Below are 14,488 nucleotides of genomic sequence, written 5' to 3'. Positions count from 1 at the left end.
AATTCTCAATGAATGGTTGCAAGATTTTTCGAATCATGAGGTTCTTAATCAATTGTTGCAAGATTTTTCTAAAATAAAACAGAGATGGAAACATGAGGAGATGCTGTTCTTGTCTATTCTTTGATAATTACATATGTATTTTCCAAGTCTTTAAGGCTCTATGGAATCCAAAGAAATATGCCATGAGTGATCGTAAGATTTTTTGAACGAGTCTACCTCACATTGTTATACAAATAGAACCAACACGGAAAGATGAGGAAAGACTCTTCTCATTAGTTCTATGATATAATGACATGCGATTTTGCCAAGTTTTTGTTGCTTTATGGAGTTCTAGTAACATGGCCGTTAGTGATTGAAAGATTTTTATAGCAGAGTCAAGACTGAAGACCCATCTAACAAACATGGACAGAGAAGGGAAGATTTCTATCGAAATTGATAACTCTAGCGTGCTACCTTGCTAAGTTATTATCACGTCGTATTTGGTCCCCAAAGATATTATTAGTCAAGGTGCATACACAAGGATGCAGCTGAGGGGGTCTAGTAGTGGCGGCTACCATGACAAGAATTTTAGAAAATGCAATTATTATATGTAAAAAAAAAGTTATCTTCAACTTATATAGACTCGTCACTGCTTGATTTTTTGAAGAAAGGGGATCCAAAATAGTATTCCAAAACTATATTAGTCTTTTTCGTACTCCATGTACAAATGACAAATATCATTTACTATAGTTTTTATTATATTATTTTAATTTTTTTCTAGAGTCGATGACTATTCATATTGCAATGCATGTTTTTTTTAGTATACATTTAATTTGTGGACTTGGGGATATTGCCAACCGGGGGTGCTTGGCAACGGTATCAAGCGGTCAATCCGGCCATTTATATACTTGGATTAGATCTGAGCCGTTCGTGCCGAGATGAACAGCCAAATCGGCCGCTCGGCACCACTGCCAAGCACCCTCGCTTGGCAGTATCCCCTAATCCTTCGCATTTTGCCACTGCTTGGGTAAAATCTTGGCTCCGTCCCTGTCAGTAACCCAGTTACCCAAAAGGTAAAGGATCATTAAAACACAACTATTCTTAGTTAGAAAATATGAAAGAGACACACACACACACACACACACACACACACACACACATATATATATATATGAGAGTATTAGCCTTTGGTTTCAATCTGGAAACGAAATATTTCCTCCATCCCATTTTGGCTATCCTTTTTTGATGTTCGTGTCAGTTTTCGATCACTTATATCTTCCAATGTGAATCTCAAAAAATATGTAATATTGAGCTAATTTGATAGATTTCAATTTCTTCTATAATACAAAGTTGTCAAAATCATAAAAAACATTATCGATTAAAAGACATAGGCAATAGACACAAAAGAGACAAAATAGGTAATGGACAATGAAAATGGAACAAAGAGAGTACTTAGTTAGAGAATGCAATAGTTAAAGCCACATGTACTTGAGTGATTAAAAAGTAGAACAATATTTTAGAATGCCAAGCCGAGCTCTCGAGCAAAACGTTGAAGCTCCGATATGTTTTAAAACAGGAGAACCCATTAAGTCCAAAGGATTTCCAGGGGCATATTTATAAAATTGAATTATGATAAAAGGCAGTGACTTGTACTAGAGGGCAATTAGTCATCCTTCAATGAAAGGTGCAATTAATGTTTTGGTAGGGACAATTTTGATTTTGGCATTACTAACTCCAATATTGTCATCTTTTTTTATTGTTCGATCACTTTCCTTTTGCTGGACACTATAAATTAATTGAACTTGCTTTTTTTGTTTTGACAACTGAAATTGATGTCTACTGAACCTATCAGTAGGCCAGCATGAGATAATGAACAAATCAAAGAGCATCTGGTGGTCGATTGGATCGGGTGTGGTTCCCAAGTATGTGGCTATTTTCTTGGGATCATCTTGTTAGGCGTTTGTTGCTATTAATAGTACTACTATATATTAATAGAGCTTCTCTTTTAGGTCCCCGGCCGCTATCCTAATAGCCGAATTTATCACTTTGCCATTGCCAAACCGACACTGATTTGGTTGAATCAATGGTTTGAATGCATGTCTCCACACCTTGGCCTCAGCATTCTCCATCACAGGACCAACCTAGCTCCTTACCCACAGAGCAGTCACTAACTATGACCAAACTTTTTGCAAAAAGATGAGGGGGAAACTCAGTAAGATATTGGAGAAGCTGAATATACGAGATCACAAACCTAGATTGCTCGCGGCTAAATATGAATTGAGAGGAAAGCTTTAGAAAACCTTTTGTAAAAATTCCGATCTTCCTAGTGATATGCGGGACAAACACCGTTATAAGTTGTCCAAGGTAACAAAGAGTCTTTCCTTTCGGCCGTAACCATCCAATCATGAGTGAAGCCCCCCTTTCTTGAAAGTTCTTTTCCTAATCTTCTCTCTTTTCCCCGGAGTTGTAGCTCTTATCAGTTAGTTATTAGCTCATTCATCTAGGAATCGAAGCCGCTGGTCCCTTAATCCGTAGGACTAGCAGAGAAGAAATGACTTGGTCACTACTTGGGCCATAATTATATCGAACAATTTAGAACGCGTTTGGTATAATATGGTGTGATCTTTTATTAAAAACTAATCGTAAGATACGTACCAAATCAGAATATGCGGATAGATCTTATGATGCATTATCGTGAATCTCTAATGTATCAAAAGAAAAAGAATAGGTTATCGCATCGTAGAATTTTTATACAAACAGGTTACGTGATGTGATGCATATAATTTTTTAAAGGAGACAATATGAATCGTAAAATACTTATCTATATAATATAGAGCAACGATTTTCTATAGCTGAGATTTACTGGGAGTAAGACTAGAAATATATTTAGAAAGTGAATATTTGGAAGAAGAATGCGGCTCCTTCTTTCTTCTAATTGGTGAGAAAGCGGGTTTTCGCTAAAGATGATGGAGCAACATACCGAAGTAAAACAAAAGTCCTAATTCATACAAAAACGAAAGAAATTTTTCGAAGAGGCGTCCTTGGATTGAAAGAGAAATGGGGCCTCTCCCAATAGCTGGGGGGGGGACAGGGGGCAAAACAAGTTACGTCCTTTATGAGTGAATGTAGCTAATTGAAAGAGAAATGGGGCCTCTCCCAATAGCTGGGGGGGGGGGGGGCGCAGAACAAGTTACGTCCTTTATGAGTGAAACAAGTTACGTCCTTTATGAGTGAATGTAGCTATTCCACCCCACCAGAACAAGTCACATGATGTGTATAATTTTTTAAAGGAGACAATATGAATCATAACATAGGTATCTACATAATATGGAGCAGCGATTTTGGAATTTTTTATATTTTGGACCCTCGAATTTGTTCATATTTTTTTCTATAGCTAAGATTTACGGATAGTAAGACTAAATATATATTTGGAAAGAATGAATATTTAGAAGACGGATGAAAGAAAAACTAAAATTGATATTTTCTAATCTTATTCTGATTCTTTATTTTTGAATTTTTCTTACTTTCCTAATAGTTATTAGTCAAAAAAAATTACCGTGATCTAGAACTGTCTCTCTTTCCCTCACATGTAAATTTCAAAACGGGTTCCAATTTTGAATCAAAAACTACTTTCTCTCACACACACACGTTTAGCACTCTCTCTCTGTGGGCCCCGTCATTTTTTAAAATGTGTTCCGATTGTTAATTGTTTAGTTGGTTGAGGGAAAAAAAACTAATTAATTGTATACTCCCTCCGTTCCAAATTCTTTGTCCGGTCCGCAAAACGAAGTGTTAAAAATAATGCAATTTTTTCAATAAAAAATTTAAATTTTTTTTCACAAATTAAAAATACTCATTGATATCTAGTAAGTTGTTGAAAAACTTTTAATTTTTTCTTGCAAAAATTGTATTATTTTTAACACTCCGTTTTGCGGACCGAACAAAGAATTTGGGACGGATGGAGTATTTGGTTATTTGATTCATTGCAATATGTTGGTGGCAGCAACTGTATTGATTTTTTTGCATCTTGATTCTACGTCATAGTTTCATCTTCGCCTTCGGGTTGAAAGTTGAAAGCCAACGAAAATATACATGTGCTTGTGTTTTCATATTGGAATTAATTTCTTGTTCAACTTATTTTCTATAGTACATAACACAAGGGTGTAGGATCATCCATACCTAGCAAAAGACAAGTTGTTACTTTGATCCAATGGTTTAGGCTCATTCTCCTCCTTTCAGTAAAGAGCTCCCACTTTTTGCATATATTACACAATTGCCGTATGAGTTTATTTACTCCTAACAACTGTACATTAATGTCTCTATGATTTTTCAAAAAAAGGAAGAGAAGAATACCAAAAAATTTCAGATTCTATACTAATTTGAAGAGCATTCTAAGAACACAAAAAAAGACACTCCATCTCAACTATTGAAGCCGCCAATGACTGAGATTAGAATTTGACAAAAAAATATTCTTCGCCGCGAAGAATTACTTCTTGTCGCAAAGAATTACTCTTGGCTGTAAAGAATTACTCTTAGCTGCCAAGAATTACTCTTGACCGCGTAGATTTACTTTTGACCACTAAGAATTACTTTTAACCGCAAAGAATTGCAAGACCCTGAGTCATTCTTGGCGGCCAGAAGTAATTCTTTGCGGCCATGAGTAATTCTTCGCCGAGAGTAATTCTTTGCAGCCAAGTGTAATTCTTTGCAGTCAGGAGTAATTCATCTCGACCACGAGTAATTCTTTGTGATCATGAGTAATTCATCGCGGTTACTCTTCGCGGCCAGGAGTAATTTTTTACGGCCAATAGTTATTCTTAGCGGCAGATTCTTTTTCTTTTTAACTACTAGGTAAGAGAACAAAATTGTTATTTAATATATTGAGTTGTTGGTTTAGATGATCTGAAGTTTTATGATCTATTTGGGATTGAAGATTGTAGGTTTTTTGTTGAAATCTTTTGGATAGACAAAGTTTCAAACTCTACTCCTTACTTGGTTATAAGTAATCTTGAAACTATTTTGTTTTTCTATTTTTCTAGGTTAGTTAAAGAAACAAGTGCGATAGGGGTGTCACTTTTGAGTGAGTGGACATTAAGAAAATTGAATTTGAGTTGGAATCTCATATGATTATATATTCTTAATATCTTTGATGCTATCTCTGAATGCAACTAATGGAATTATACAGATTTGGTAACATTTGTTGTGTTAGACTATTTTATGAACTTAGTTAGACCATGTTTGAAGCTTATTCTTAAAATTTAAAATTTTTGAAAATAGATTTTGTTAGGAGAAGGAATTTTTTTAATTCACAGTTATTTGTAAAGCTCCTCTCTCATGAAGTGGAACCATACGCATGAAGTGAGACCATACGCATATTCGAGACTCAACTCATATGAGCAGGCGTTAAAAACAATTAACCATTGTATCACACACAAAAAAAACTTTAGAAAAGTAAAATTTAATATTTCTCTTAGACTATGTTTAGAAAATATTGCGCCGTACGGGCAATTATATGTCGTAGGTTTTTAAGATATGGTGACAAGTCAAACATTGGAGTTATATGTCCAACGTCATAAACCTATCAAAATTGTTTGCCTTCAGTTCTTCTTCTGGCGGAACTATTTGTGTAGAACTGTAGATAGGTTTTCTTTAGGATGGGTAAAGTAGGGAGTGACTTTTTTTTTTTTTTTTTGTCTTTATTTAATTTTTTTTTACATTTTTTAGTTTTGCATTAAATTTTTGTGACTTATTGATTCGTCTCAACGAAAGGAACCGAAAAAGTAAAAGAAGTTTTATCGGATCCCATAAATTTTTTTTAAAAAGACAAAATAAGTCAAAAAGTATAAATCTTTTATCGGAACCCATAATATTTTTAAAAAGACAAAAAATAAGCCAAAATATTTTTTTTAAAAATTTTGAGTTTCAATCAAACTTCTTTTATTTTTTCAGTTGCTCTCGTCGAGACAAACCAATAAGTCACAAAAAAATTGACACAAAACTGACAAATACAAATTTCTTTGAATAAAGACGAAAAAAAGTCACACTCAATTTTTTAATCTAAATCCACCCTTAGACAAATTCTTTGGGTTCCTTTTCTTGTCCTTTTTTCAGAGCATTATCACATGGGCGGAACCCAATAATTTTCTCATTTGTTTGAATGGTTTCCTTTCAGGAAAACAGGGACAGGGAAAGCAATAACAAAAATCCAAACCATTAAAAAAAGACATTTGATTTCCTCATTTTTTGTGTGGTGGAATATCATAGTACAACGTGATTCTAACTTTTTATGTGGAACGAGGTCTCCTTCCAACGTACGAAAGCGACAGTAATCTCGTGGAAAAATTGGCGCATCCGGACATATATATATGTGATCACACAGTGAAAAATTTTACTCTGTCACAACACACGTTTTACATTACACAAAACTACAAAAATTTGTTGGTCAAATTGAACTCTAGTCCGATCAATATTTCGGTTTTTGCAAGTCTTGACAACCGTATCAATCTTTTCTCTTGCATAGGATAGGATACCAACCAATGTTTTAAATGCTGGTAGCAGACTAAGTAGCGGTAGCTGTATATAATTTAACAGTGGTTGGAGTATCGAATGATACGTAACGGAAATTGAGTGTAGCGATCATGAAATTTTTTAAAGCAATTTTTGTCACCAGAGCACATGAATCGGCCGTAGCGGTCAAGTAGTGGCCGTTGAAGCAGTGGAGTGGGCAAAAAATTGATTATTAAACACAACGATACCTAATAGGAATTGGTCATAATAGATTATAAGGTGCATTTCCTTGTTTAAAACACCAATTGTATGCATGACTATAATAACTTTCTTTTCGAAGCTTTAGTTGACTTTTGAAAATCAAAAAGATTATAGGGCATCAGAGTTTTAAATAAAAACTATTATATTGGCCATAATGAAATTTTAGACTTTCGATATCATTATTTATCTATGTATCAGCTTAATATGATCCAATATGGTACACTCGTAGGGAAGGCACATAATTCAATATGCAGTTGTTTCCTAGTAAAACCAAAGCTATGCTAGTGTCTTGGATCAACGAAATAATCCACGTGTCAGTCAATTAAAAAGGCACTGATCCAACTTCTTGGTTTCAAGGAGAGTGGTACTGTTTTCAAGAGTAATTTGCTCTATAAAAAGCATTGCAATTGCAAACACTTTCTCCCACAGAACCACTTCTCCTACTACTTCATCCATCACTGAAAAGCCACTTCTGCTGCTTCTTCATCGTCGCAGGAGAGAGAGAGAGAGAGAGAGAGAGAGAGAGAGAATGGCTTCTTCTGTAGTTCTGAAAACCAGTTTCCTCCCATTGCTCCATTCTCAAGATGGGTATTCTTCTTTGAATCCTTTAAGCGCGACCATAAGTACCTCTCTTGCAACCAAAAGGCAAAAGGTATTCAACCTCTCTCTCTCTCTCTCTCTCTCTCTCTCTCTCTGATGTTCAAAATGTGAGTACAAAATTAATCACACATTAATTTGACCCCAAAAAAACGAAGACAAAAGGTACCAGTAGCATCTGATAGCTGTCAATGAAGGTGCTCTCCGTACAACTTACGTGGATTAAGTCTTTGTCAACTTAATTAAATATGTATAAGTAGTTGATCTTGGAAGTTTTCATTCGAAATATATTCAGGAGCCTGAATGAAAACTTGGAAGATTGGATTAATTTGTTACCCGAGGGGAGTGTTTAGAGTTGTCACAAATTGTTCATTTATACTACCAACTAATAATAGGCTACTTTTATCTATGGATATTCCATTGTGAGCAGATATTAGTATATTGGGACACCTCTAAGAAATTACCTCAGAATCAATAAATATAGCTAAAACTTGGTGTGTGGTTTCCATCTCTATTAATATAAATTGTGTCTACACTACAGTTTTGTCAGGCGACAGCAAGTTGGGACAACAGTCATGCAATTGACAACAACATCCTCAGAAACGAAGTGATCCAGCAAGCCCAAGAGGAGAATGGACAGTTCGTAAAAGCCCTGAATTTCTCCGGAGAGAAGCCCTTCACTCCAATCTTAGACACCGTTAACTACCCTATTCACATGAAGAATCTCTCCCTTCAGGTACTTTAATAGCATGCACGTATGAATTACCGAAGGCGCAAGATCTCCTGTCCGACCCTCTTCTGAACAGGGGCCTGTTCGCAAGGCGGGCTCATAAATTTTGGAAGTCGGAAACGAACCTCTTGAACGAGGCCTTCCTATATTTTCATACAAAAGTGATTTTCAAAGAGTCTTATAAAAAAACCATTACAAAAGATTTACCATTACAAAATAGAAACATATATATATATATATATATATATATATATATATATATATATATAAAATTATCCCCAAAAAAATGCAACTATTACAATATTTCAAAATTCATCATTTGAAAATTAGTCTTCTCACACTTTTTGCTGCAAATATACTAATTAAGTCTCCATAGTCAAGCTTCTTCACCAACTCCTTCTTGATAGACAATATAACCAATCTATTTAATCTTTCTTGAGACATGGTTGACCGAAGATAATTTTTGATCAAGGAATTCTGTATGCAAGTATTTTCCATCCACGGTCGTCGGTCGTTGTCTTCCCTTCCCTTCGACTCCTCAAGCATGAAACATGAAGCGTTTGCAGCTCGCTGCGTTTGGATTGGCGCGATATATTCTTCCGGCCGTCCTTTATTTTCTTTTCTTTTTTTAATGCCTTAGTGTTTCTAATGAGTAATTCCACCATTTGGGCCTATTTTGTACTCCTAAATTTTAATTGGGCCTATTTTGTGTAAATGAGGCTAGTGCAATTTTTTTTTTTTGGCCATATATACATACATATATATATATAGGGATCCAAGAATTTTGGAGGCCCTCATTTTCAACTTTTTTTTTTTGGGGGGGGGGGGGGGTGTCTTGCCTTTGCCATAAGCTGGCCCTTCTTGTCCGACCCCCTCTCAGCCGTTGATTTCGCAAATCAACGGATGAGATGGGCAGGCCGAGCATTTTTTGCTCCAAAACGACATCGTTTTGAGCAAAAATTTAAGCTATTAGAGAAAGGGGCCGAGAAGGGCAAGATAGGCGCCTATCTGGAGGAGAGTCAGACAGAAGTGCTAGACTAATTGACATTTTCTCTGTTGCGAATATAAATAATAAAGTGGTCGGCCTCTTTCTCTAATAGCTTAAATTTTTAAATGAGTTGGTGGTTAACAATCTAATATTCTCGGTATACTAATAACGTTGATTTTGTTTTTGTTTATTTATTTATTATTATTTTGGTTTCAGGAACTTGAGAAGTTGGCAGATGAACTCCGAGAAGACATAGTGTATACGGTGTCGAAGACTGGAGGTCACCTGAGTTCAAGCCTAGGAGTAGCCGAGCTAACTGTTGCACTTCACCATGTATTCAACACACCTGAAGACAAAATCATATGGGATGTTGGACATCAGGTGCTTAATTTACACTACTCCTTCCTATACGTTACATTTGCAGATAACAAGGAATATATGGTTGGTTCATGTGTTCTTCCGATAGTCAATAAAGGTGTTTTTTTTTTAAATTTAAATTGCAGACATACCCACATAAGATATTGACTGGTAGGAGATCAAGAATGCACACCATACGACAAACGTGTGGGCTAGCAGGTTTCCCAAAGAGGGAGGAGAGTGTACATGATGCTTTTGGAGCTGGCCACAGTTCTACTAGCATTTCTGCTGGCTTAGGTATGTTACACTGGGGCCGAGCTAGGAATTTTGAACAGCGGGGTCAAAAACTTATGACCAATATTTTGATTTAATAACCAAAGAAAAAGTTACACTATATACGAAAATGCTAATAAAAGAAATGGAAAATCATCTTCTAAATTAGATATTTTCCCAAAAACAATACAGAGTTTCATCCTGAATTTTGACTAGATAAAGAGTAACTGTGAATAAATCATCAGTATACATCAACATTCAAGAATAAAATAGCAAAATTACAGTGTCAGTATAACAATTGGGGTAATCCATGAACTCTCATATTTGTTTTTCATTTGCTTGGGATTCTGTACATTTCCTTTTCATTTTCGGATAATTTATGTTTTACATGTTGCAGGGATGGCGGTGGGAAGGGACTTGTTGGGGAAGAACAACCATGTAATCTCGGTGATAGGCGACGGAGCGATGACGGCAGGACAAGCATACGAGGCCATGAACAATGCAGGATACCTTGACAGCAACCTCATTATCATATTGAATGATAACGGCCAGGTTTCTCTGCCCACAGCCACCGTTGACGGCCCTGCCCCTCCTGTTGGAGCTCTAAGCAAAACCCTCACCAGACTGCAGTCGAGTAGAAAGATCCGTCAACTACGCGAAGCTGCAAAAGTACTTTTTTTCTCCCTCTCTAACCTTACCCTTGCTTGTATGCAGACCTTTTTCTGATTTCTGTTTTCCGCTTTCTTTTTTCAGAAAGATTAAAAAAAAACATGTTTAGCAAACGGGTATTATAGAAAACCAATACAACCCTTTCCGTGTACCACACCATAGAACCTTTGTTTTAGCCCCAAGTCCCAACATATATGCGGTGGGGTGCCTTGAAATAGGGGTGGTTTGAGAAATACCCCCCCCCCCCCCCCCCCCCCCCCCCCTTTTCTTTTCTTTTTTGCCGGATATGTGAAGTAGTCTGTTTGCCTAATCATTTTTTTTGCCCCAAAAAGATGGTGTTGAGGTTTAGAATGAATGGATTTAGGTCTAATATGAAATGGTAGGAAATAAAACAAATGGAACCGTTTATAGGCCACCCCTTCGACAACTAGAAAGACCTTGGCAAAAAGATGCATAAAATTTAGCCCAAAGGCACCTTACTGCCTACAATGCATTTACTTTGTGCCCTCATCTTCTCCACTTTTCTGCTACAAGAAGCTAACCTATCTGTGATCGAATGGTAGGGCATCACCAAGCAGATAGGAAGCCAGACACACAAAATTGCGGCCAAAGTGGATTCGTACATGCGAGGGATGGTTGCTGGATCTGAGGGTTGTTTATTTGAGGAACTTGGATTGTACTATATTGGTCCTGTGGATGGCCATAATGTGGAAGACCTAGTTCGTATCTTGAAGAAGATCAAGGCCATGCCTGCCCCTGGTCCAGTTCTCATCCACATTGTAACAGAGAAGGGAAAGGGATATGCTCCTGCTGAAGTCGCAGCTGATAAAATGCATGGTGCGAAACTCTATATGCATATGCTTATACTTATATTCATTGGACAGCCAATGCTTTGGAATGGAGTATTAAACAAGAACTAGTTGCTGTTATTGTAGACGAAATGAAGTCGAATTCATAAGAAAGGACCTTCTATCCACAACAAAATAGGACAGTGATCAAGAATTAACTTTGCCCGGGGGCTTACAAGCTTACTAAGAATAGCAAAAGTACTGAATTTTGTCTGCTAAATTTTTGGGAACAACATCTGGGTTGTGCTTAGATTCATTATTTACTGAAACTATCACATTTGAATGATTACATGCTAGTTGAAAAGTTATGCTTTGATCCTGGTAAATTCTAAAAAAGCCAATAAAAAGAAAAATGTTCTAAAAACATTGTACTGCCACTTCTTCTTGTACATCAACAACTTTTAAGGATACACGTATTCATTTTTGGAGCATTTGGCTAAGTGGGTTGTTTTGTACTTTATAGGAGTGGTGAAGTTCGATCCAAAGTCAGGGAAGCAATTCAAGGCCAAACCAAAGACCCTTTCATACACTCAGTACTTTGCGGAGTCCTTAATTGCAGAGGCAGAGAGTGATGACAAGGTAGTAGCCATTCATGCTGCAATGGGTGGAGGAACTGGGCTGAATCTGTTTCAGAAACACTTCCCGGATAGATGTTTCGATGTTGGAATCGCAGAACAACATGCTGTGACCTTTGCTGCTGGTCTAGCCACTGAAGGTCTCAAGCCCTTTTGTGCCATTTACTCTTCTTTTCTACAGAGAGGTTACGATCAGGTGAATAGCAGTATTCTTGGATATGAAGGTTCAGTTAATTTGCACTCTTAATTCTATTTATTCCGACGCACTCATTTTAGAAGCCATTGTTACTATACTTCTGTAACTGCAAATTTATGTGCGTAAACATTGATTTTGAGAGAAACAAATTGATTGTATCCTTGAAGTAGTTGCTGATGATTATGGTCTTATTGATGATGGTGCAGGTAGTTCATGATGTGGATCTTCAAAAGCTCCCAGTGAGATTTGCTATGGACAGGGCCGGCCTTGTTGGTGCAGATGGTCCCACCCATTGCGGAGCTTTTGACACCACTTTCATGGCTTGTTTACCAAACATGGTGGTGATGGCTCCTTCTTGTGAGGCTGAACTCACGCACATGGTGGCCACAGCTGCAGCCATTGATGATAGGCCTAGCTGCTTTAGGTACCCTAGAGGCAACGGCATTGGCTCCATTCTTCCACTGAACAACAAAGGCATCCCTTTGGAGGTACATTGATTATAGCTGATTTACAGACTAATATTCACGAAACATCTCTTAGAACGTTGTCGGTGTAGCTTGTAAGAGCCAATTTTTTTTCATTTTCCTCATTTTTTTTTCCAGTTTCATCCTTCTATCAGTGCCACATGGCCTTTTTTTTTTTTTTTTTTTGTAGGAAGACTCGCTGCAATTACCAACTAAATTACCAACTAACTAGACCGGTTGACAAAATCTAATAGTACAAGGACAACATTAGTGAAATGTTAACGTTCTAGGGTCAACGTGAGAATACCTATTTCTTTCCGCATGGAAAGCATAGTTTACCTTTAGATGTCTTGGTACATGTATGTTTATTACTTATAGGTTTACAATTTTACATATCTATACATGTATGAACTCTTTTTAAATTACTGACGGATCCATATTCTTAATTTAGTTTTTTGCTTTCTTTTTGCTAACTGTGATTTGTTAACAAAAAAGGTTGGAAGGGGAAGAGTGGTAAGAGAGGGAAGCAGGGTGGCCATTTTGGGCTACGGAACAATAGTCCAAAACTGTCTAGCAGCCGCACAGCTGCTTCAAGCGCTTGACATTTCAATAACTGTGGCCGATGCAAGATTTTGCAAACCTCTTGATGGGAATTTGATAAGACAACTAGCTCAAGAGCATGAGGTTCTTATCACTGTGGAAGAAGGATCCATTGGAGGTTTCAGCTCTCATGTCTCCCATTACATGGGGTTGAACGGATTGCTTGATGGAAATCTCAAGGTAATAATCATTCACTTCCTAGTTCACCTCATTCCCATATGCAAAATTTTCATGGAGGACTTATGCTCTGTTTGGATCTTGGTTTCTACTACGATTTGGAGAGAAAGGAAACGGGAGTGTTATAGTCAAAGCAAAATGTATATTAGCTTATTTTATTCACCTATTTCCTTTTCTACCACTCCTCTCTATGAATTCGTGTTTTGGAAAACCAGGAGATAAAAGAAAGAAAGAGAGGTTATGTCTTTTCTCCTTGGAGGCAATTTAGATAAGAAGTCAGGAGAAAAGATCATCTTCTTACTCCTTATCCTTATCTCTAACTGTCTCCATTCTTTGATAGCATCAATATCAATTTGTTGGTTTTTTTTTTTTTATCCATTTCCCTATATTTTTCTTCTATGAAACTATCCAAACAGGTGATTTGGGAGGAGAAAGATGATCTTTCTCTTCTTCTTTTTTCTCCATACCACCCAATCTAAATGGGGCATTGTTACGAAATAACTGATAGATGGGATCGTTTTGATGGTGCAGTGGAGAGCTATGGTTCTTCCAGACAGATACATAGACCATGGAGCACATGGAGACCAGATTGAAGAGGCTGGACTCAGTTCCAAACATATTGCTGCCACTGTTTTGTCCCTCGTGGGCAGCAAGGAGAGCCTCCGTCTTCTCAACTTATAGAGATTTCCGTTAAGAAAAAAAGAGAGCTCAAACTAAGCACTTTGCATGCTCAATCATCTGGGAATAGTTCTCTTATTCCCTGTAAATAAATGAAAGGGAACGTGGTGGTATCAGTTGAAAACCCCGCGTTTTGTACAACTCATATATGATGTAACTATGTTTATAAACCTTGCTTTTGCATTATCTATACTGAAATTTCTATTTTGCTACCAACTGAATAATCAAGCAATAATAGAAATGAAGAACACTAGATATACGTGGAAAACCCTAAACGGGAAAAAAACCACAGAAAGAAATCAAGCACTACTAAACATGAGGTTACAAGAACTCTTACGATAAGTTTGAACTCCACAAACCTAAACCTAGACGCTCTTGCCGAATCCACGCACACCTCTCTGAATGCTTGACCGCCGTTGCCTCGAATCCACGAGCCTTCCAAAGATGTCTTTCGAACTCCACGAAAGGCCTTAGATTAGGAACCGATTGTAGATGTAGATGAAAACCCCTTGAAGTTAATCTTTTAGAGCATGACGTTATTAGTTTTCGAGGTGCATCAATAGAACCCAAGAGCTGATCGTCTTTTCTA

General features: G+C 37.0%; 1 protein-coding gene across 1 annotated transcript; it reads left to right on the top strand.

The window, feature by feature from the left end:
- Positions 1–7,158: 7,158 nt before the first annotated feature.
- LOC131320877 (probable 1-deoxy-D-xylulose-5-phosphate synthase 2, chloroplastic) lies at positions 7,159–14,113 on the top strand. The gene is made up of 10 exons (XM_058351771.1): positions 7,159–7,399; positions 7,886–8,080; positions 9,279–9,443; positions 9,566–9,716; positions 10,090–10,361; positions 10,925–11,198; positions 11,673–11,980; positions 12,187–12,468; positions 12,940–13,224; positions 13,753–14,113. The coding sequence occupies exons 1-10, from the start codon at positions 7,277–7,279 to the stop codon at positions 13,900–13,902; spliced, it is 2,205 nt and encodes a 734-aa protein (XP_058207754.1). The 5' UTR covers positions 7,159–7,276; the 3' UTR covers positions 13,903–14,113.
- Positions 14,114–14,488: the final 375 nt, after the last annotated feature.

Source organism: Rhododendron vialii, chromosome 3a (assembly GCF_030253575.1).
Source record: "Rhododendron vialii isolate Sample 1 chromosome 3a, ASM3025357v1".
NCBI classification, from domain to species: domain Eukaryota; kingdom Viridiplantae; phylum Streptophyta; class Magnoliopsida; order Ericales; family Ericaceae; genus Rhododendron; species Rhododendron vialii.
The sequence above is the reverse complement of the archived record's forward strand: the minus strand, read 5'-3'. Positions and strand labels throughout refer to the sequence as shown.